This window comes from Mesoplodon mirus, assembly GCF_964341445.2.
Source record: "Mesoplodon mirus genome assembly, chromosome: 5".
Classification (NCBI taxonomy): Eukaryota; Metazoa; Chordata; class Mammalia; order Artiodactyla; family Ziphiidae; genus Mesoplodon; species Mesoplodon mirus.
Window position 1 is genome coordinate 136,593,659 of NC_138980.1, and position 24,570 is coordinate 136,618,228.

Genomic DNA, 24,570 nt, shown 5'->3' on the forward strand with positions numbered 1-24,570 from the left:
AGCAAGAAGTTTAAAATACATTAAATGAAAGCAGCTTATAAAACACCACATGTATTTTTTTTGTGAGGGTTAGCAGTTATCTCTGTGTGGTAGGATTATGGGTAATTTCTATTTCCTTATCTATGTCTGTCTAGATGTTTTTAAAACACACAAATGTGTGTTGCTTTTATAACTACTATGAAATGTGTTAATAATATAACAAAGGTAAATTTTTAAAAAATAGACAGGAATCAGCACGTTTTAGAGCTGAGATGGACTTAGGTATCATGAAAGCTACCTCCTCATGTTAGAGTTGGAGAAACTGAGGCCCAGAGATGTGACCTTCCCAACATCATGGTCAGTTGTTAGCAGAAAAGATTAGAACCTATGTTTCCTGATTAGGATTAGTATTCTGACATTTCACATTTGAATTACTTTCCACATATTCACCACCATCACCACTTCAGATTAGTTCTTACCCATCAATTAGAAATCACATGTTTACCAAATTCAGGAGGAAAAGTGTCACCTCTTTATACCTACCACAATTGAAATTATATTCCAATTTACACTGATTTCAGCAAAGATACACTGTTTCATGATTGCTGTCTTTCTCAGTAGACTACTGAAGACCAATCTTATTTCACTGAAAAAGGTCCTAACAGTTTTGCCCCTGAAGAATGCCAAGGACCTGAAAGAGATCCCGTAAATAAAGAAGCTTCACTCTGGTGAATGGACAGTTAAGGGAATTTTTATATTTTCTCATTTTTTTTCTTAGTTTTTCAACTTATGTAATGGTGCAGAGAATTATAGGTTTCTTTAGAGGTCATCTTTCTCTGAAGGTTTACAGTAGTTCTCATAAACTCAGTAATTTAAAAACTAATTTTTTTGTTTTGTTCTAATGGTTTTTATTTATTTATGTTTAAAAATATGAATATTTTAATTTCTTTTCAAAGTAGAGGTGTAACTTGCTACCTGAAGTCTCACAATTTAACCTTGAAAACCAAATAGATTTGGGTACATTTTTAAAAATAGACCTGTTTGGAAGAATAGATCCCTTGCTATCCAACTCTTGCTATTAACTATCCCAATTGCAGGGACCCAAGAGATTCAGGTAATCAATATCCTAACTCAAGAGCCAAATAGATTTAGACGATGATGAGTATCTATAATAGTGCTAGAAGTATAAAATGTTTTAAGATGAACTACTTCTGAATTCCACTTCCACTTTTATTCATGGGTCAACCCTTTATTTTTATTAGGAATACTTACATTGGAAAGCCCAGTAATATTAGGTCAGAAAAAGGAACGACAAAGGGGTGGAGGTGGTTAGGGAGAGGCAAGGAGAACCCTGGAAACAGTGTTGGAAACAGTGCAGGGAGGAGGAGAGAGAGGCAGGTGATGCTACCAATCTGAAGCTAAGCTAATTTAAAGTCTTGAGAGAAGAGGGAGGGTAGGGATGTGTAGTGAGAAGACCTAGATTTAAGTTCTGACACTACTGTGAACCAGCTAGATGATCTTGAACAAAGTATTTATTGTCTGTGGGTTTCAGTTTCTTTGTTAGCAAAACAGAGATGAGAATGGTATCCACCAGCTACCAGACAATAGGCATGAACATGCTCTGTTGTTTGGGAAATATCCCAACACAACCGGTGGTGGTGGTTGATGACTGATAGAGCATTTCCATCTTCAGACACGTTTAATATAGCATATCATTTTTTAAAAAAGTTTCTTCACATTTTCTTTTCCTGTCAAAATCTAGAAGGGTTAAAATATTTTGTGTTGAGATTTATAACTTTATGAGAACACTCTCGCGTGTAACAGGAGAGGTTTTTTGCTTCTGCTTAGTGTGGTATCGATCTCTGAGAGCCATTAGGAATCATTTCTGGCCATCTTAGTCCAGTTTTACTTTGCCTGCCCTCTGAAGGTCTGAGCCCATGATCAAGTGCCAAGAATTTCAAGCGTATTCTTGGCTTTGGCCCTAATCCTGAGTAGGCTTCAGAAAACTTAATGATATTCATTGGATTTCTGATTGCTAGAGAAGTGGGGGTCATGCATAGTTATTTCACGTGGAAAATTCCACGTGAATTTTAAACGGTTTAATGAATACTTAAGCTATAAGAGGGTTTATTGTGATTCTTAGATATGAGATGTCAAACCTTGAAACAATGCTATAACTTTTTTTTTTTTTTTTTTTTTTTTTTGCGGTATGCGGGCCTCTCACTGTTGTGGCCTCTCCCGTTGCGGAGCACAGGCTACGGACGTGCAGGCTCAGCGGCCATGGCTCACGGGCCCAGCCACTCCGCGGCATGTGGGATCTTCCCGGACCGCGGCACGAACCCGTGTCCCCTGCATCGGCAGGTGGACTGTCAACCACTGTGCCACCAGGGAAGCCCTGTAACATTTTTAATGTTTGAAAAGCAACTTTCCTTGCCTTTGAATAATAATGATGATGACTTTTCAGACATAGTTGTGATTTTTTTGCAAGAAGACGATGTCTGAGTAAGATTTGCCGCCACTCTGAACCTTTAGTACTTCACAAAGTATGAGAGGTACATGTTTGCTTTTCCTTCCAGCTTCTTCATCTTATTGGTGCTTAGACTTTTAAAAGGGTGTACTCTTTGAGCTAGTACATGCTACTTAAGAAGCGAACACACTCTTAAAAGTAGTTGGTGGAAAAGTTCATTAATATTCTATGTATGTGGCCCTTGTACTCTCCTGTACTCTCTCTCTTTAGAACGTTCTTAGAAAAGCATTATCGGGCTAGTAATGTCAGAACTTTGGTAATCACTGGGTCATGGGCTCTCAGACAGCCTGCCCTCCCATCCTCTGCCTTTATCTTGGTTCTGCTCATAACACTTAAGCCCAACTCCGATGCTAAATACAAGGTACATGAAACTCTCCCTCCCTCTCTAGGGAAAACAGAGCTCACTTGACCCCTGATCATTTTGTAGTTTGTGGGATCACAGACTGAGGCAGAATTAACTTTAAACATTGTCGAGCAGCCCCCTCTACAACCCCCTCATGGAGTCACCAGCCACACCTGGCTTGTAGACATCTCATCACCAGGAACCTCCTGCCTCACATAGAAGTGGGCTCCCTGTTCAGAAAGGTATCACTGTTGCCGAGAGAGAAGGCAGGAAAAGTGAGCAGTCCTCAGAGTCGTGGACATATTAAGACTTTGAATTTTGTTTGCTCAGCAGGGAGAGCTAATTTAAGCAGAGGAATAATCTGAGCAAAGCTTTACTTCTAGAAAGTGAATTTGGCAGTTGTATAGAGACAAGACATAGCAGATTGGGTCAGGAGGCAGGGACATCACATAAAAGATTATTGCAGAGCACCTAGTGAAGAGCACTGAGGACCTCAGTGTAGGTGAAGGAAGCACTGAAGCCCTGGTTTATAACGTTGATGGTTCATCACGGTCACGTTGGCAGCTTTTTGCAACATACAGATGCCTGGGACCCATGCCGAGTCTTTTTTTTTTTTTTTTTTTGCTATCTGGTTTATAAATATTCCGGAGGTGATTCTGCTGTGCTGACAAAACTGAGATCTGCTGAAATAATAGTAGCCATGCTTACTGAGCAACTTGAGGTTGTGCCAGGCTCTTTACTTAAAATAACTCACTAAATCCTCTCTGAGCTACATGCTGTTTTGTGCCCAATTTACAGATGAGGAAACTAAGCACAGAGAAGTTAAGTCGGTGGCCCCAGGTCACATAACAAGTCAGTTATGTGAGAGCCAGGATCAGAGCGCAGACTGAAATAGGATGAAAAAGCTTGGTGTTTTGTTTTGTTATTTGCTTTGAAAATAATATGAAATTAAATTAGCTAGCTTTTCCTAAAAGATAAGATTTAAAAAAAAATCTGTAGAACTGGAAAGTCACACTCAGGATTCTTAAAAAAAGGTGTGTGCTTAAAATGTTAAATTACAGGAAAAATGATTTATTTAAATCATTTTTAAATAAAATGAGCCAGACCAGCATGTGTTTCCTGGCTTTTTGTTTCTCCTACTGCTACCAGCAGAAGAACAGAAATATGATGTCATTTGATACTCGCGTACCACCCCTTCCCCCTCCCCTGCCACCACTGAGCTAATGAAAGAGTACAATAAAATATTTCTATGGGGCCTCCCTGGTGGCGCAGTGGTTGAGAGTCCGCCTGCCGATGCAGGGGATACGGGTTCGTGCCCCGGTCTGGGAGGATCCCATATGCCGCGGAGCGGCTGGGCCCGTGAGCCATGGCCGCTGAGCCTGCGCATCCGGAGCCTGTGCTCCGCAACGGGAGAGGCCACAACAGTGAGAGGCCCGCGTACGGAAAAAAAAAAAAAAAAAAAAATATTTCTAATTCAGGAATTCCTTTGCTGACAAAAACAAAAGCCAAAAAAACTAGTTTTCAATCATGCCCGTGATGTTCATTAATAACAGAAACATTTAAAATTCCTTATAAAGAAAAAGAAAAAAAAATCACCCATATCGTCCCCATCCAAAGGTGATAATGTTAACATTCTTCCAGAAGCCTTCTTTTAGTGTTGGTTTTAAGTCTTTATTTCATTGGAGATAAAAACTAGACATATTAATATGGTTTATGATGTTCATATATTTAAGGTTTGGATTACCCACTGATGGAAAAAAATCCGTCATTTATCAATTTATTTTGGCAAAGGGCTATCTTTCCTAAATGGTGCTCCACAGAATGTTAGTTCCACAAGGTGTTAAATAGTATTCTACAAAAAATCAGGGCTCCACGGCCAAGTAAGTTTGGGGAATGCTGCATACCACCATTCTCATCTTGGCAATTCACAACAAACATGAAGCACTAAGAAATCATGCAGAAAGGCACTTGTTTGTTTAACCTAGCATTTCTAGTAGCCTTTCTCCACTTTTTGTGGAAAGACTTTAAATAGCTTTCTTATATTGCATAGTTTGGGACATGCTTGGATAGGATACAGGGTAAGGCACAAACTCATTTTTCTCCCAAGTAGTCAGTTTTCCTATTTACTGAATCGTCTCTCCCTTCCTGCTTGCTTATGAGGCTTTCTTTATCGTACATTAAATTCCTAAATATCTTGGGGTCCCTCCTAGAGCTGACTTTTGGCTTATGTATTATTTCGAGATAAGGCATCTGTCAGTATTTTTGAGGGAAGCCCATTTGAGTATAGGATAAATCACCTTTAATAGCTACAGCCATGCCCTGGTATATCTGAGTATCAAATGTGAACTTTCCAGCAATAAAATTGAGACCAAGTGAGTCATCAGGTGTGGAGTCTATTGAAGAAATGTTTGCATTGGGTAGGAAGTCAGACTCGAAGGGATATTCAACGTTTTTTTGGTAATTGGCCACATCATTAGCAGTTTCAGTGGGCAAGGGCTGTATCCCCCCCACCCTTTGTCCCAATTAACAAGAATGATGTTGATTCTTGATTAACCTAAGGTTGGTCAAGACTCAATTTTGAGTCAGAGGTACTTGGAAACTTGTCCATACATATTTTCCTTTACAATATTCTGGCTTCATGAGGCAATTGAGTAAAATTACACCCGAACTATTTAAGATTATAGAATTAATCACATTTCATCTTGAGTTGCAAGTTTTAATTGATCTAATTCTCATGGCCTGGAACTAGCAGGGACCACATGAATTTCTTTTTTACATGGTTGTGAGGCTAGTACTTTTCTGTTTGTTTTTGTTTAAAATATCAGATTGGTTAGCCCACATTTTGGACACCTAGAACCCACATTTTAGATACTTAAATGATGCTAAATCCCCTTTCAATTGTATGATACAGTATACAGAAAACTTTCCCCCAGTTTTCTTGGGGAAAGAAGAAAGTTGAGAAAAAGCAAAACCAAACATATTTATATATATAAAAGCATGTCTGGATGGAGAAACTCTAACATGTTACTGGTGGTTATAGACAGATGATAAAAGTTTGCTGGGTGTCTTCTGTTCTCCAGATTCAACTGTGTACCCCTGGTAGAATGACCAGGATGAACTACATCCATGGACTTGCTCCCCTGCCCTCTGGTTTCTCGTTGAGTTTGGCGACTGGAGAGAGAGGGAGGAGGGTGAGGCTGGGGTATTGATTTCCCTGGCCCCTTATTTTCAGGTTTGCTGTGCAGGCTGAATCCCTCAACTGAAGGTCACAGCTCCTCACCAGAAGGGCTTCTCCATATGGCTCTCCTGGGTTCTGGTAACCACTACCTCCTTTTGCCCTTTGAGCCTCACTGTTTCGAGCTCCATCACAATTCCTGGTGATTTCCCTTGGCACATCCTAAAAATAGCAGCGATCATTGACCAAATAGTCCACCGTCAGTGTTAGGATCTAGGTGCTCACTTAAATGCTGGCTCCTGTCAGTTATCTCTTGGCTAAATGGATGTGCACTTACACCTTGTTTTTCTCTTAGATCCAAGAGTTGAAGACTGGCTCCTCATGTCCTCACCTCTGCCACAAACCATCATCCTGGGACTCTATGTCTATTTTGTCACATCCCTGGGACCAAAGCTCATGGAGAATCGAAAGCCCTTTGAACTCAAGAAAGCGATGATAACGTACAATTTTTTCATAGTACTCTTTTCTGTGTATATGTGTTATGAGGCAAGTGTCTTCAGTATTCCTAATGGGAGAATTTTGCCTGAGTCTTTATGTTTGTCTGTCATGATGTTTCTTGTTATGACTGTAAGGGTAACTCTCCAAAATTTAAGAAATTTCAGAAACTTAGCTCACTAGAGTAGGTGTTTGTCAAAGAATTGTTATATATAGACCAGATATTGAACTCCTTAGAGGATCTCAGTATAGTCTGCCTCACAGGTGGTGAGAAAAATTAAGTCCAGGGACTTGCATGCAGTTAGCCATAAAAGATGATTGAATGAGTCCATAAATGTTAAATTTTAAGGAAACTCAGAGTTGGAGAAATTAGATAACTTACCCAAAGTAGTGTAGCTGGTAAGTGGAGGACTGATATTTGAATCCAGGTCGGTCTGACATCAGAGCTCATCCTGACTCTAATGAGTTGACATCATCATGGTAGCAGCTTTGGGTTCTACATGCCCTGATGACCTGTTAGGCGGTAGACTGTTTGGTTTGATTTAGCTAGGCTTTGTGGGGTACAGAGAACTTAGACTCATACAAAGCAGTAGATGAGGGAAGCTGTCCCTTAACTGTCAATAAGAGAGGTGGAGAACTTCTAGGACCCGAAAGCAGACTCATGAATGCTCTCTCTCCCCTCTGCTGATTACAAGTCTCAGCTGCCCTCCCTTACCTGCTTTTCTGGGATTTCTTGCTTCTCTTCCAATGCTGGCTGGCTTCCTCATCCTATTCTCCTTACTTACTTCCTCTGCAGCATAGCCTATGCTTCCTCACAGCTGGGTCCCAGGAGGGCCTTGCATGACCTCTCCAGCCTCTCTAGACACAATGGCCTCTGCACATGCATCCTTCCAACCTGATTCCTGCTACGGATCCACCTGATCAGATCACCTTAAATCTGCTCTGGCCTCATTTCTCACAGCCTTCCTGAAGTCTGGACTTCCTTTGCTGCCTTCTACTTTATTTCCAAAATTAACTCACAGGTCACCTTACTCTCCTTTCTGGAGCATAAGCAACTGAAAGGGAAGGAGTAATAGAATAGAGCTAGGGAGCAGAAAAAATACATGCTTTGGGCAAGTTATCAGAGATAGGATATCGCCTACTATAGGACAGTGCTAAGACAGACCTGGAAGCCAGGAGACCAGGGACTAGTTAGTCCCAGCTGCACTACTAACTAGCTACCTGATTTTGAACTAGTCATTTAAATTCTCTGGGCCTCACTTCTCTCATTTTATAGAGTCAGGATTGACCTTGTCTCTCAGATCCCTTTATGCTCTGTGTCTGGTTGTACCATTGAATGTGATGTCCCCAAATATATTTCTCTGGAAGGAATCCAGTTATAACCAGTACGTTTTGGTTTCTATTTTAGCAATTACACCATAAAAGGTTTGAGAATATCTGAATCTGAGAGTTTCTATTTCCCATTAACCAGTAATATTAGAGTAACTTATATGCAGTTTTGGGGTTTTTACCTGCCAAATATAAATTATTACTCTTCCTTTGTGAAAGCCTAAAATATAGACATATATGTCAAAAGCTCTGCAGGCTTTTGGAATGTTCTTAAACTTAATATCAGGAAAGCATTAAGTTCTACTTTCTGTTTAAACAAAGACTTTTGACAGCTGAGCAGCACGTCACCTCCAGGACACATTCAAACACATGGTTTATTGTGTGGGGCATGATTACATTTGCTCTACAGAGTGAACCCCTCTACTAGGGATGTTAGGGTAAATATGAGTAAGGTGAGAGAAGTACATCAGACTAAAGGAACCCACATGCCTCATTTTATAGTGATGGTTTGAGTGTGCTAGTTACTTGGCACCAGTCAGGAAATAAAGAGAGACCAGTGAAGACCCTGCAGAAGGCTACATCCCACAGCTTCTCCTATTTGGTGCAGCACTTGTTTGGCATAGGGTAGCATGGGGAATCAGTCATCCCCATTTGAGTGGATGGACTTAGAGTGTTACTTGCATCAGTCAGAAGTGAGTCCAAGTGCAAAAGAATAGGAAGATGCTCACTGACAGATCAGGATTTTGTAAAACAGATTTAACTATTTCTGTACCACATTCCCTTGTTCCTTTGAGAAAATTCATTGACTTGTTTTTGTAAGATACTTTTCTCACCCATGATATATGTCTTATACTTTTCTGAATCTTAATTCTCAAGACTTCATAATTTACCAAGTTAATAGTGTGATTAATTTATATTACAAATCAAGCTAGGAGCTAGTATCAATCAAAAAAGATAGTGTTTTTAAATACCACGGTCTAAGTAGTTTTTCTTTCTCCTTCGTTTCTTTTCTTTTTACCATTAAAATGTCATTCTGATTATGCCTCATAAACTTTTGCCTTTAGAAGTTAATTTACTGTAAAGTTGTCATTTCAGCTTTAACAGTAATTAAAAGTGCAAACTTGTAATGTAATAGAAAATGATATAATCCTTATGCTGAGAAAGAAGACATCCTAGGGAAGATGTTGGCATTCGTGAGAATAGGACTCCAGAGAAGAACTGGTCATATTGTCAGAACACTAAATTAAGCCAACCATTTAATATAAATGTTAATTTTAAATCAGAACCCTTAGTTTTTCATTTTCAGGTACTGCTTTAAAAGACCTTCCCACTGTCAGACTGAAAGAATGTCAATGTAATCTTTGAGTTAAGGTCCAGATTTATCAACAATAGGCTTTTTCTTCTCACCACTAGCCTAAGGTCACTTCGTGGGTGTGTTGGCATTAAGGCTTGCCAGACTGCACTTTCTTGTTAGTATTTTCATCTCTTACTTGTCATGTCAATCCAAAGCAAAACTAATACGTGAGTCTTGTATTTGGTCGATCTTGATTTAAAAGCTGTGGACTATCACTTCACATTACATCTACTAGCCGAGACAGGAAAAACCCAGTTGATGCAGCCATCGGATGAGTACATTGAGAAAGTTGCTTTGCTCATTTATTTGTTGACTAATTGCAAAGGCTGGAAATTATCAGAAAAGACTGATTTCAGACTTAGTCACCCCTTTGAGAGTACACAGACATATGCACAAGCACATAGAGATGTACATAAGGTCAAACACTTATCGGTATTTGCTGTTCAAACAAAACATTCCTAGTATTTTGTTCTCCACTATATTAGAATAATCATCTCAAGAAATAGGTATTTTAGTTAGTACGCAGTTTATATAAATGTGACTTTACAATTTTGAAAACTTTTTTTTTAACATCTTTATTGGAGTATAATTGCTTTACAATGGTGTGTTAGTTTCTGCTTTATAACAAAGTGAATCAGTTTGAAAACTCTTGATGCTTTGATATCAAGCGAGTTCCTGGTTTGTAATTGTTCTAGCCCGCCTTTCCTTCTGCACTGACTGCTGACTCAGCTGAGAATGTAATGAAGAGACATACTCAAAACTACCTTCATTGTAGCCGTTGAGCAAATATTTCCTTCTTTAATATGCACGTGCTCTCTTGCAGTTTGTGATGTCTGGCTGGGGTACAGGTTATTCCTTTCGATGTGAAATTGTTGACTATTCACGCTCACCTACAGCATTGAGGGTAAGTTTCTTTTTGGAAAAACTTGTACCACAAAATCAACGTTAAAACTTTTTGGACTCTATTTGTAAACACTGAATGTGAAATCAGAATGGGTAAATGACTCAATTATCAGAATATATGTGTTGAGAGAAAAAGCTAAAAATTACAAGAAAAAAATCAAAGAAATTCAGGTGTGTAATTTTCTGTAAAATGAAAACTGGTGCTTTTCTTTTTGAATTTCTTGGATTTAAAAGTAAATTTATGTCTGGTTCCTCAAAAAACAGAATTACCATAGGATCCAACAATTCTACTTCTGGGTATGTACCTAGAAGAATTGAAAGCTGGGATTCAAAGAGATATTTGTACGCCAGTGTTCATAGCATTCTTCACATTAGCCAAAAGATGGAAGCAACCCACATGTCCATCAGCGGATGAATGGATAAACAAATAGTGGTATATACATACAATGGAATATTTTTCAGCCTTAACAAGGAAGGAAGTTCTGACAACTGCTACAATGTGGTTGAGCCTTGAGGACATTATGCTAAGTGAAATAATCTAGGTACAAAGGGACAAACAAATACTGTATGATTCTGTTATAGAGGTACACAGAGTAATCAGATTCAGAAACAGGAAGTAAAATGGTAGTTGTCAGGGGCGATTCACCAATGAGGACTTACTGTTTAATGGATACAGAGTCTCAGTCCTATAGGAGGAAAAGAGTTCTGTGAATAGATGGTGGTGATGGTTGCACAAGAATGTGAATGTACTTAATGCTACCAAACTGTACACTCTAAAATGGTTAAGATCGTAAATTTTATGTAATGTGAATATTGCCAAAATTAGAAAAAAAAAATTTTCTTCCATGTAAAAATAAATAAATAAATTCATATCTATGTGTGTTTCTGCAGATGGCACGCACCTGCTGGCTTTATTACTTCTCCAAATTTATTGAGCTCTTAGATACTGTGAGTATATAATCACCACATTTGGTAAATGTTTGATGTTTCAATGAAAACAATAAACTGTGAGTGTACAGTTGTCTTATAACTTTGGTTATCTCTCTTCCTCAGGCAAACCTCATATTATCTTTTACTTTTTATTATCAGTTATTTTAGAGAATAGGATAAACTTATTTTTCAGTCTTTTGCAAATGCCAAAAGATTTTTCTTATATATCTACCACCTGGTTAAGATAAGAATGTAACTAACACATATACTACAAAGCTATGTCTCTATATAGATGGATGACAGTTGTTTTGTGAAGTAAGTTCAAGAAGCAAAGAGCAGAGAATATGTTGCCTTTGGTTCTTTATAACAAAGCACTGTGTCATCCATATTCCTTTAAGAGGATAAATGCTTCAAAATTCATAAACTTACACTAGAATGTTAGATTATCCCTGGAATATCAGTAATTTTGGTAACATCAAAACTATTTCCATCTGCCTTTCTGAAGTCCATGTTTACTGGTCTTCTCCCTTCCTGAGTATCAACTCTGACTTTGAGTGACTAGGCCTGGGAAAAGCAAGTGCCATGGATTAGGATCCATGATGAGAGGAGAAAGCCATGCACCTTTATTTCCAGAAACAAAGGAAAGCTGGCTATTTATTTTATCTTTGTGGCATGTGGATCTTATTTATCTGGAATCAGTTCGGGGCCTAAGACTGACACGTGTTTTCTCTCTTCAGAATATATACCACTACATTTCTGGTAGAAAATTTCAACATGCTTTACCTTCTCAGCTGGCTACACATAATGTTAGAATTAGAAAGGAGAATTTAGTGAGTGTAGAATCCAGTGGTTCTCACACTTTAGCATGCATTAGATTCACATGGAGGACTCATTAAAAACACGTGTGCTTGGATCCCGCCCTCAGAATTTCTGATTCAGTACGTGTTCGATGGGGCTCAAGAATTTGCATTTCTCTCAAGTTCTCAAGTGCTGTTATTGCTGTTGGTCCAGGGTCCACACTTCAAGAACCCCTGCTGTAGTCCAGTGGTTCTCAACTGCTGTGGTGCTGGAGACCTAACTGCGTTAGAAAACAAAAACCTGGGCCCTGCCCCCAGAGATTTGGTGTCAGATGGTCTGGAGTTAGAGACCAGGCATGGTTATTTAAAAACAAAAAACAGACCTTCTTGGTCATTGTAATATGCAGGCAGGGTTGAGAACCATTGACCTAGCCTGGAGCACTAAATCTGAAGAGAAATGGAAGCCAGAAAGTTACAAGACTTGTCCAGAGGAACGCCACTACTGACTAGGACTAGGACCCCAGATTGCTGGTTTATGGCTTTTTCTGTTGCACCATGTTGCCTTCCTCCACGTGCATAAGCAAAAGCATTTTGACTTCATTGTTCCTGCTTTGCATGTTCTCAGTTTCAGCTTCCATAAGGAAACTTGCTGCTCTGTGTTCTTCCCTGAACCACATTTCTCAACTACTCTTAGGAATGCTTTTGTTTCTGCTACTCTGTTTAGTCCTGTACTTAGAAGTCTAACTCATCACTGGTCTTCTGCATTTTGAATATTTTTGAACATTTAATTCTGCTTTTGAATATTGTTTTGAACGCCCCCTCCACAAAGCCTTCCTATTCTACCTCTTTGTTTGTCGTTTCTGTAAACCACTGGATACATTCAATCTGGATGGTGCCTTTGTTGCCCTTCTCATTTTTCCTAAGCTGCTTTGCTTTCTTTTCCACCCTACTTCCGCAATTAACTCTTCAAGTATTTCCCTCTTCCTCTTTCTTTAATAATAATTTGCTAACTTCTGATTTGCTACAAGTCCTCTTTTAGTTTGCTTAATCCCTTATCTAACTTGGTAGGATGTGTTAGTTAGGGAGCAGTGTAGAAATTCAGTCCTAGGACTTAAAAGTCTCTGCTTCCCCATATATTTCAAAATCCACGTGGGTTTTTTTTTTAAACCAGTAACATTTTTTCAATAATTTTTCGTCATATTCTTCACTTTCTATCTTTGATTTTTAAATCTTCATTCAATATCTTTTCACCTTTTTATTGATTCTTGCATGACTAGGCATCGTACCTAAGTTCTCTCATACTTATTAGCTTTTGAGCTGCCTCTTGGAGAATCAGCTGCTTCTATAGGCATTCTGTAAGGCAACTCTTTCAAAGCACATTACAACATGGAATAGTTTGCATTTTGCCAATAGTTTTGTAACACTAGATAAATTATTGCATGATTTTGTATGAACTTGATTTTCTTTAAATTATTTCAGATCTTTTTTGTTCTGCGTAAGAAAAATAGTCAAGTGACTTTCCTGCATGTCTTCCATCATACCATCATGCCATGGACCTGGTGGTTTGGAGTCAAATTTGCCGCAGGTAGCCAAGGGAGAGTTGGGATCATGTGTTATAATTGATTACGTTTCTGTATGCTATAAGCATAAATTCTGTCCTTAAACGTGATTTAAAAGAATCTCAAAACATCAAAGAATCACTTTGATCAAACTTCTGACTTTCATTAATTATCTGAAACATAAACATAGGACTCCTAACTAGATCTCCCCTCCACCCCCCAATACTCTTTAATGTGTAAGACCTTTGGGTATAGTCTTCTACACATATCCTTTAGTTGTTTTGTTTGGATTTTATTCTTTTCCTATATAGTTCTATAACTATTTTTAAATAAATCATTAACAAACAAATAAAATGGCAAAATCCTTGTTTTATAGGAATATAGTTAGATAACTTATTCCTTGTGTGTTTCCAGGAAGTTAGAATGTTTGTCTCAAGTTCCATGTCTTCTTTGCTTTCAAATTTCCAAAAACGGATACACATCCCAGTCCCTAACAGCTCTGTAAAGATGTGTCAAATTGCAGTTTTCCACCTTCCCTAAACATCCTACCATAATAAAGGATGTTTTGATATTGTTTTTTAGGTCAAAAATAGTTTAACTCAAAAGCTTGGCAAACAGGTTCTTTAGTTGGTTTTGATTTTATGCTTCTCAACATCTAGAATATGAGAAAACAGAAAGGTAAGTAATTTTACCTATCATAAATTTTTTAATGAGTGATATCCTGAAGGATATAGTCTTACTAGCAAAAGTTGTTTGGGGGATTTATGTATGCTAGTTTCTTCAATTTAAGAAGTCTTCATGTAAGCCTGCAGCCCATACTAGACAAAGCTTTAACACTTCTGTGAAGAGCTCACCTCTATTGGGTATTCTGACTTGGTAAGACTAAAAGGAAAGAGAAACCACAATTGAGGAACTCCTGTTTGAGTTTTAGACTCTTTTGGCATGGGGAAAAATTCTGCATGTCTCAGAGCATGAGGGGACATGGATAAGCCAGTGGCTAGAAGAAGATGGCAGAACCTAGGGGAGCTGGAAGGGCTGTCCCTACCTTGGCCTAAGGGCATCAGATTTTCCAGCATGTAAAGTAGCTCCTTGCCCAAAATTGGCATTTATCTGTTGAGGATGTTTTTTTAAAGGAAATGTAGTTGTTTTTCTTATAATGTATATGTGTTAATTTAAAAATTTAACTCACATTATAACAAGATAGTCTCATCTGTGTCCATTTTACAAATTGAAGGTAGATATATTATTTAATCTCCATTATTTTTCTTTATTTTCTGTGTTTTTATTTTCTCTCACATGTATATTGTGCCTCTCAGTTCTTTCTACAGTGATATTTCTTAACACTTTTTTTGGTGAAAATTAGAAAATACCTAAACATCCAGTAATAGAATGGTTATGATGTCTTGTGTTTATAATCATGAAATGCAAATGATATTGAAAGACATTTAGCTCAAACTTTTGTTAAGAAGCTTGGCTCCTAAATTATCAGAAATAGATGACTATTCTTACTATTCTGTTTTTAAAGTATGCTAGACAAGGTGTTTTCACTCCCTTAGAACTCACTTATTCAGATTTCTTCCCTGAGACCAGATTATTCTATTATAACACTGAAAAATAAATATAGATTTAAAATATATAGGAAGACAATACCCCAAAAACAATGATTTAGAGAAATCGACACAAAAGTGGTCTCCCTCTCCTTCTTTATCCATCTCTGCATTTTCTATTTTTTCTAGTTTGAATATCTGTTGGTTCTATAATGGGAAAAAATAAATTTTATTTAAGAATAGAGTTGAGCATTTTTCTAGTTTCTCTCTTTGAGTCCACTGATAGTCTAGTTTCCATTTAAAAAACAAGCAATGCTTTCAATAATGAACATTTAAACATATAATATTCCTCAATTTTTCAATGTTACCATGTACATTAAGCACTTTGTAGTGGATCCATTGTCCACACCTCGATTCCCCTTCTGCTTTACAAAATGTAAGTGGTAGAAAATAATGTTTTCTTCTCTCTCATATGTTCCATGAGTTGGCACTTCTGCTCAGTCTCATGTGTGGAACCTAGTAAACACTTGTACAGCACACCTGATATCTATTCAGTGACAAGCACAGCAACAAGAGCTGAGGTATTCCCAGAAGTGTGGTGTGGCATTGGCTTTCATTCCTAGAATAAAACTGTCCAGTTTAAACTGTCCTTTCAAAAACTTGAGCACAGCTGATCTCTATCTAGTATTTAATTTCCTGTTTGCCTATTGTACTCCTCCCTGGGATAATAGCAATTCACCTTTTCTTTTGAATGTGATGAAAATATTTCTGAGGCAGGTTTTTATATTAATTATGTATATACTCCCTCCCAGAGATATGGAAAGTTGTGATAATTACCCAGGTGGTTCCTTTATTTTTTTCCAAACCAAAGGAGTAAAATGTGATGGTACTAATTATAATTCATCCTGAGATGTTTGCTTTTCAGAACTATTATAAAGAAGAAAACAAGCTTAGAAAATACTTTATTAGAAAAGCCTTCCAAAGAAGATATGAAAAGCATTATTAATTAAAATGTGATTTTTTGGTGAACAAACATTAAAATAACTTCTCAGAGAATAATCATTACTAGAGAAAATAAGCAAGTTAATTTGATTTGATAGCTTATTTTGATCAGTAACCCTTACTGAACACTCTTAGCTATACTAGTGCTTTGTTAAATTCCTGTCCATAGGAGCCTCATTTTAGGACATTTAAATGGTGAAAGTTTCTGAGTGGAAAATAGAACTCTTCTACCAAAAAATGGGAAAGGTGTCTTAGTGAGAAAGGCTCAGTCTAATGTAGTTCATTATCAAGCATGAAATAGATTTCCTGTGTATATGTAATTGTGAGACAAATGGACTTGAGAGGTATTTGACTTGTCCCCATGTTAAGCAGCTTGACTCCTAATCTATTCTATTTTTAAATTAGCCTAGAAAAGTTGTTTTCATACCATACTAATTTATTTATTCACGTTTCTTTGGGGAAATAAGACGAATCCAAATGTAAATAATAAAAGCTGGAAGGTTGTTAATAAGCTTCATTAATTCAGTTTCTTCTGACTTGAAATTTCTGGTAATTACAGGATTAGCTGAAATTTGATTTACTTACTTAGGAGAGGGAAGTTTATGAAGCACAGTATAGCAGAAAAGAGACTTTAGGGGAATATTTAAACTACTTACAAGTAATTATTTAAAACAAGTATTTTAAGGGTGTACTTTGGCAGTGGTAGTATTTAGAAGAATCTAGCATTGCTGCAATTATGAATGATTTTTTAAAAAAATAATTATTTCTTCCATGAAACAATTTTTATGACATTTCTCCTTAGAAGATTGTGGTTGAAGTAATAAATTTGTATTTTGCTTTAAACTTTCTATAACTCATAGTGTTGATGAATTCAGTCCTTCCTCTAACATAGGCAAATCTGTGAGGTATTGCTTAATTTCTGAAATTAAAGAATATTAGAATAAATAAAATAGCATATTTTGGAGAAAAATTTAAATTCTAGGTCAGCATTACTAAACTGAATCAGGCTGTGCATAAAGAATGAAGATTCTTTAAGATTGTGCATCTTAGGAAAGAGACACTAGGGAAGAGTTTTGGTTTTTTTCCCTACCATCAACTGAACACTCTGTTACCCCTTCCACTGTACTACTGATCCAGCTAAAGACAATTGTAACAATCTTTGCTTATATTCCCCCCAGGGTCCTTTTCTTCTATTCTAAATTGAAAGTGATCAGTGGGAGATGTGGTGAGATTAGAAGAGGAAAACCAGGATAGGAAGGCACAATTGATAATAGTCAAATAGAAGCAGTAAGGAAAGATGATTTAACAATTAATAAATGTTTATTTTGGAAAAACAATGATTGATTAAAACAAACCTAGCACAGCTTGGTAATGAAAGCCAGTGGTTTTACTGCCAAAATTTTGTGGCACTTGGACTTCCCTGGTGGTTCAGTGGTTAAGACTCCATGCTTCCACTGCATACTGCAGGGGAACAGGTTTGATCCTTGGTCAGGGAAGTTCCGCATGCCATGCAGTGTGGCAAAAAAAAAAAAAAAAAAAAAAAATTGTGGCACTAAAAGTATTTATAGAAAACTATTGAGAATGGAAAAAGTTAATTTGATTCCTCACAATATTATGTAAAATAATATTCTTAGTGGCTTTATTCATAATAACCCAAATTGAAGACAACTCAAATGTCTTTTAATGGGAGGATGGATACATTGTGATGCATTCATATCACGTAATACTACACAGCAATAAAAAGGCAATCACATAGTTGAATCTTAAAAACAGTATGTTGATTGAAAGAAGGTAGCCACAAAGAATACATCCTGTGTAATTCTATTTATATGAAGTTTTGTAACAGGCAAAACTCATAGTTGATGATGGAATTCAGAATAAAAGTTACATTAGGAGGAGTATGTTCTTGGAAGGAGCACATGGGAACTTTATGTGGCATCAGCAATGTTCTATATCTTGAATTTGGTGGTGGTAACATAGGTGTATACATATGTAAAAAATCATCAAGTTGTACACTTAAGATTGGTGTACTTTGTGTGCTTTATATATGTTAATTCTCACTAAAAATGAATTGGATTACTATTACTTAACAATATATTATATTTAAAAGGAAGTCAACTTAGTTTGTTAAAGTAAACCCAAATCATAAGACTATTTTAAGGTTAAGATATCACAGAATAAAGTCATGCTGATTTATTTTACAAGATTTGTATTTTAGTTTTACTAACTGGATATATTATCCAGCTCCCTCTAATTTTATAGCTATTTAACAATAGTGATATTTCATATATATTTTTCTTCCTACTAAAATTAAAGAAATAATTATACTAAAATTTCAGTTCAGACAAAAATATGTCTCATTTTAAGGAACAGTGCCCCTATTTTACAATATTTTTTTCCAGGTGGTTTGGGAACATTCCATGCCTTTCTAAATACAGCTGTACATGTAGTCATGTATTCCTACTATGGACTGTGTGCATTGGGACCAACCTACCAGAAGTATTTGTGGTGGAAAAAGTATTTGACATCATTACAGCTTGTGAGTAATTAATTTTCTTTAAAACCAGATACGAAACTAAACTGGAGTCCCTTGTCTTCCTTACGAATGAGGATACTAACTAAAGAGCAAAGTTTACAAAACACAGGGATATAAATTGTCTGGCCTCTTATGGCATCCCATAATTGTCCTTTCTTTGTTATGTGAAATTTTGTCAGGAATTTTATTGAAAGCAAAGCCTATTTGGGAGCCAAGAGGCTCAGACAATTAAACTAGCGTGTGTATCTTTATACTGTTTTATGCATTTATATAAAATAAAAATATTTATGTTCAAAATTATGTGAACCTTATCATACATAATATTAAATTAGGAGTTAGACATTCTGTATTCTAGATCTAAATGACCTTGAGGGAATGTAACTTTGAGAGGATTATGAGCCTTCCTGTGTGCCTGCCTATCTTGTCCTAACATTTTTAAGTCTATTTTTCCTACAACTAGTAAAAGTACTATGGGAATTAAAGGTGTAGAATGGTGGTGTAATATACATATTGACAAAAGTGACAACACCCTAAATAACCAACCATAAGGAAATGAAGAAGTAAATTATTTTAATTCCTGCTTGGGAATATTACAAAGTCATGAAAATTATTCACAAGTCCTTTCTTTTTAAGCATTTTTTATGATTGTAAAGTAATATATCCTCATTGCAGAGAAAGTAGCACATCTATACTGCATATAGAATTTTGTATCAGGCTTTTTTTTCACTTAACATACTCTTAAATGTTGTAGAAACTTTTTAATAATGTGGAAAAATACTTATATAGCAAAAAGAATACATGTTCATTATTTTTTCAAATATGTTGATAATATTTACACAAACACATCTGCATAGAATGTTGAGGATGCTGCTTACACTTTCTAAGGTTTCATTTTCTCGTCTGCAAAATGAGAGGAATAATTGTATCTACTGCGCAGGAATGTTCTAAAAGTTCCTTAAGATAATGCAAGGAGGGCTTCCCTGGTGGTGCAGTGGTTGAGAGTACGCCTGCCCATGCAGGGGCCCACGGGTTCGTGTCCCAGTCCAGGAAGATCCCACATGCTGCGGAGCGGCTGGGCCCATGAGCCATGGCCGCTGAGCCTGCGCGTCCAGAGCCTGTGCTCCGCAACGGGAGAGGCCACAACAGTGAGAGGCCCGCGTACTGCAAAAAAAAAAAAAAAGATAATGCAAGGAAAGCTGATGATTATAACAGGAACAATGTGAAAATCTTAACTATGGTTATAACAGGATAGATTGTGGGTAATCATTATTTATTTTTATGTATAGATTTTTATTTTCCAAAATTTCCACAGAACGCATGTTGCCTTTTAATCATGAGAAAAAATATATCCAAAAAATCTGGATGTTAGCCCAAAACATGTCCCTTTTAAGACTGTGTAGAACGTTCTAGAACACAGAGCCCTTGGGCATCGCTAGGAGGGTCACCAATGCTCTCTCACTCCTTGCAGATTCTCTGCTGCAGTTGGCAGGTAGGATGTATTTTTTATCTATGACGGTGGAGGACCAGTGGCAGATATGAGGTCTTAGCGATGCTTTGGCTCCTACAAAATAAGTGGGGCTCTAATTAGAATGTTTTTATTCCCCTCCCCACCAACGGAAATATCCAGTCTAACAACAGGACAGAATGTTTGAAATCAAACTGCCCTAGAAAATTAGGCCATAAGGTAGTGGTCCTGTATGCATTTCATCGGTCAAGGACTCAAGTCAGAGACTGATGGTTCTCTGAGTGTGAAAGGGCTGCTGCACTGCCCTGCTCCAGGGACATTTACATAGTTCCCCCTGGAGCTGTGCACTTTGGCAGGACTGAATAGTAGTTCCAAATTCCCATCTGCATTTTGACATTGTTCCACCCACTGTCATTCCCATAGAGGCTAGATTGAAAGATAAAATTCCCTGTCCAACAGTAGCCTGGATGTGGTTGGAGAGTGTTTAAACATAAGCAGACAAAGAATGCATTAAATAATTGCTCCATTGTGACTCTTCGTAGCTAAACAATACTTTTCATTCTTCCGTCTGTTAGGTCCAGTTCGTTATTGTCACTATACACATAGGCCAGTTCTTTTTCATGGAGGATTGCAAGTACCAGTTTCCAGTCTTTCTGTACATCATTATGAGTTACGGGTGCATCTTTCTGCTGCTCTTTCTCCATTTTTGGTACCGTGCTTACACCAAAGGTCAGAGGCTACCCAAAACAGTGAAAAATGGAATCTGCAAAGACAAAGATCACTGAAATTCAAGCACAGCATAAATCTATGAATAAGACTGCTATCTTGTCTTCCTTGACAATCAAGAGATATTTCCATGTGCAGTGCATTTTGTATATTTTTCAAAACCAAGAGCTTGTATTTTTATGATAAGTTATTGGGGTTTCTGATATTTGAGAGCCCAAAGCTCCCAGATAACAGTCTTCTGATAATTAGAGCCTAAAGCAGCCAGTTTTTCAGCTGCTTTTAAACCTAATCTAAAGGTTTTATTTAACACATTTTGTTAGATTGAAAGAAGGATGTGAAACAGTATAGTACTCTTCAAAGAAGTCCAGTATAGATGAAAAATATCATTAGATATTTTGAGCACGGACAGAGATCCATGACGTACAGTAGATTCCTTCTGCCGGGTCTGGAAACCTTTAACTGTAGGCTCTGGCTTTGTTGCTTGTTGACTATATTCAGAAGACACTGTATTTACTCTAAACTTAAATTCCCATTCTAAAGAGCTAATAGGGTGAACGTTAAGTGTATTTTTGATCAGTTATCATTTAAAATCACTAATGGTAATTTTTAATGGATCTCTTGAGTAGCCGGCACCAGTTTTGCTTGTAAGACTTCCTCACAACGCTTTTGTTGTGTAAACTGTTTAAAAGTGACAATCCTTTAGGGTAGTACATTGATGCACTTGAAACTAAGGTTAAGTTATTATTTTGAAAACAAGGTGATTTGTTCTGATGGCTTAATGAACACTTTGCTATTACTGTTTTGCAATGAACTTTGTATATTTTGGGAAAGAGGTGAATTTATCAATGGAAAAAATAGTTGTCTGTAGTATTGTAATGTCACTTTCTAATATCATGGTTTAAAGGATTATCTTGGTTAAATATATATTGGTTAGATGTGTAAATGTTCATATCATTGGAACACATTAAATGATTTTAGACCACCCAGGGATGGGTTAAGAGTGGCTTGTGAAGCAACTGGAAGCAAATGGTGGCACAGAGATTATCCAGGGAAGATCTGGTGATAAGGGTCTCTCTCATAATGAGAGCGAGCAAGAGAGAGACCGTATAATAGTTATTGTTACAGATTCACTGCATGGAAAAATATTTTCCAGAATTATGAATTAATTAACAGCCTGGAATTCTTTTTTTCAAACTTATAAACTATATAATGAGGGACTGAAATTCATTTTGCATAGCTCTCATTTCTTTAAAATTGCTACTTTCTAAAAGTCATATTTTCTTGTTGGAGAACCCAACTACTGATCAGTAGAGTTTTGCCCAAGAAACAGCAATATTTGGACATTTCTGAATTTTTCCACAGTGTTTTTTTTTCTTGTTCTATTTTACTTGATTTTGAAGGATTGCTTATGCTTGTATGACTGTAAACAATTAGTACCCCAGTAATTGTGTAACACACAGTGATACTTATTGTACAACAAAGCCTGAGTTTTTACCAACTGTAAACTCCTGTAGTTAGGTGTCTCCCTCCTAACCCATTAATCTGTACCATGGCCTTTTCTCTTCACACTCAGCAAATTAGTAAGGTTATTTGCCTTTAGTGACTTCACTCGCTTACAGTGTGAGAATTTGAGGGTTGATAAAAGGGGAGATTTCATTTTTTTTTTAATAAATAGTAAAGAACAGGAGAGCAAAGCTAAAAGAAACAGCAGCTCTAATTTATTTCTCTGTGAGAGTCTCAGGGTTCCTTAAGTGTTTTCCTATTTTTCTCTTCAAATCCAGCCTGTGCTAAAATGAGGAGGTATGGTAGATGCTGTTACACATACACATAATTCCCAAAGACCCCAGTAGGGTAAAGACCAAAAGGAAGCAAACCTAAAAGAAGAGAAAACAGGAGGGTTTGTTTCTTCTCTTGCATACTTTCTGCCCTGCACTGTACAATCCCTCCTTGTCTCCCTGTAGTCTTTAAAATGTTTGCTGTGCCTGTGAACTAACAGCAACATGTGACAGAATCACATTCTACATTATATGAATAGGAATGGAGAGCTAGAATGTTACATGAAAAGAAATCACAGCTGGCAGAGGTCACCTCCGTATGAACATCAGCAGATTAGAATGGTTATCTGTAGGATTGGATGGGCATTGTTTTATTAAACAGCTCTGTGGGTCACATAGAGTTTCTGTTGGAGTTTCATCCCACTTTTCAGGACTTCCTTGCCTTTGGGTTTGCTTACCTAACAAATAAAAAGGCCAAAAGGCCAGCTGCAAAATCTGGCTTATGACATAAAGCTCTATGAATCCTTTAGAACCTATATCTATATTACAAATAAATGCAAATGTAAAATTTTAAATATCTGTGGGACATTGCCATTTTACAGTCTTAACTGAGTAGCATTCTTAACTGAGCAGAATTCTTAACTGAGCAGACTACATTGTTACATAAATTATAAGATTATGATGTTATACTTCTTCAATTATCCCTTATCTCTGTTAACTACTTTTAATGACTGTGGAAAACTCTGTGGATACTGTCAAAGTTTGGATTTGGTTTTTGGTGTGTGTATTTTAATAAATATGTGGTATCACATGCACATGTGTGTGTCTTTCACTTTGGAATCTAACTGCATATGTTTGCCTGGATAGATGGTGTTTAATATGAATATTCATTTAACCAAATCATTTTACACATTTGTTGTACACTTGTTATGTTCAGAGCCCTGTGCTAGACATTAGAGTGATACAAAATACAAAGATGCCTACCGCATAGTTGGGACCTCCTGGAGCTTGCAGGCTGGCAGAGGAGATTATGTTACAGGGAAGTATATGATTGGTGCCATATGATTGAAAGTCATGGCACTTAGCAAGCAGGTAGGCTCCATGAAGGTATTTAAATTTGGGTCATGTATTTAAGATGTACAGGTTGTCAAAATGGGGAGTGGGTTAGTGGGCAAGGTGTTCTAAGTGAAAAGAAATAACAACTCAAGGCCCAGGGGAAGGAAAGCATTAGGAAAGTGTAGGGAATGGCCAACAGACCAAACTGAGTGAGGCGTCCTGTAGGTGTCACAGAGAGATGAGGCCAGTAGGGAGGAGGGCTCTGACACTGGAGATGAGCTGCTGCAGCATCCACCCTTGATGCCCCAGGCAAATAGGAGCTTTCAAAGATTTGGGGGAGAGGAGAGGTATGACCAAAGTGGTACCTTAAGAAGAGTCACCTGGTAGGGTGGGGTGGAGGCATGAGACACTAAAGGCAGAGATAAGTTAGTTGATTAGGGTGAGGGGAAGAGAGCTGGAATGTGTGACTGGAAAGAAAGAGGCTGATGTGAGAGAGCTTCTGATGGGAGAGTTGAATCTGGCAACTGATTGACCAAGGATGAGATGTGCTGCACAGTTCAGAGAAGCAGTGTGGGAGTGTGGAAAGGAGGCTGAATCTGAAGCTGTGAGGCATGGATATTAGATGCCAAGCAACCTTGAACAAGCCAGTTAACCTCTCTCAGCTTGTTTCTTCATCTGTAAAATGAGAATAATAGTACAAGTTCTTGCTGGATTGTTGTATGGTTTAAATGAGATAATATATTTAAAAGCCTTCTGTAGGGCTTCCCTGGTGGCGCAGTGGTTGAGAGTCCACCTGCCGATGCAGGGGACATGGGTTCGTGCCCTGGTCCGGGAAGATCCCACATGCCATGGAGCGGCTAGGCCCGTGAGCCATGGCTGCTGAGCCTGTGCTTCCAGAGCCTGTGCTCCGCAACGGGAGAGGCCACAACAGTGAGAGGCCCGCGTACCGCAAAAAAAAAAAAAAAAAAAAAAAAAAAAAAAGCTTGACTTAAAAGCCTTCTGTAGTAACTGGTGAAAATATGAAATAACATAAGCACAAGGAATACAGATTTACCAGGCTTGAGTGGGGAGG

At 37.5% G+C, this 24,570-nt stretch overlaps 1 protein-coding gene across 1 annotated transcript in view; it reads left to right on the forward strand.

Moving 5' to 3' along the window:
• The window catches only part of ELOVL7 (ELOVL fatty acid elongase 7), a 71,714-nt gene extending 48,331 nt beyond the window's left edge, over window positions 1–23,383 (forward strand). The window contains exons 3-8 of the mRNA XM_082622026.1: window positions 6,380–6,570; window positions 10,026–10,106; window positions 10,997–11,053; window positions 13,312–13,417; window positions 18,343–18,479; window positions 20,517–23,383. Of these exons, the coding sequence (XP_082478152.1) occupies window positions 6,380–6,570; window positions 10,026–10,106; window positions 10,997–11,053; window positions 13,312–13,417; window positions 18,343–18,479; window positions 20,517–20,726 (782 nt within the window). The 3' untranslated portion in view covers window positions 20,727–23,383. The remainder of the gene's footprint in view (window positions 1–6,379; window positions 6,571–10,025; window positions 10,107–10,996; window positions 11,054–13,311; window positions 13,418–18,342; window positions 18,480–20,516) is intronic.
• The last annotated feature ends 1,187 nt before the right edge of the window (window positions 23,384–24,570 follow it).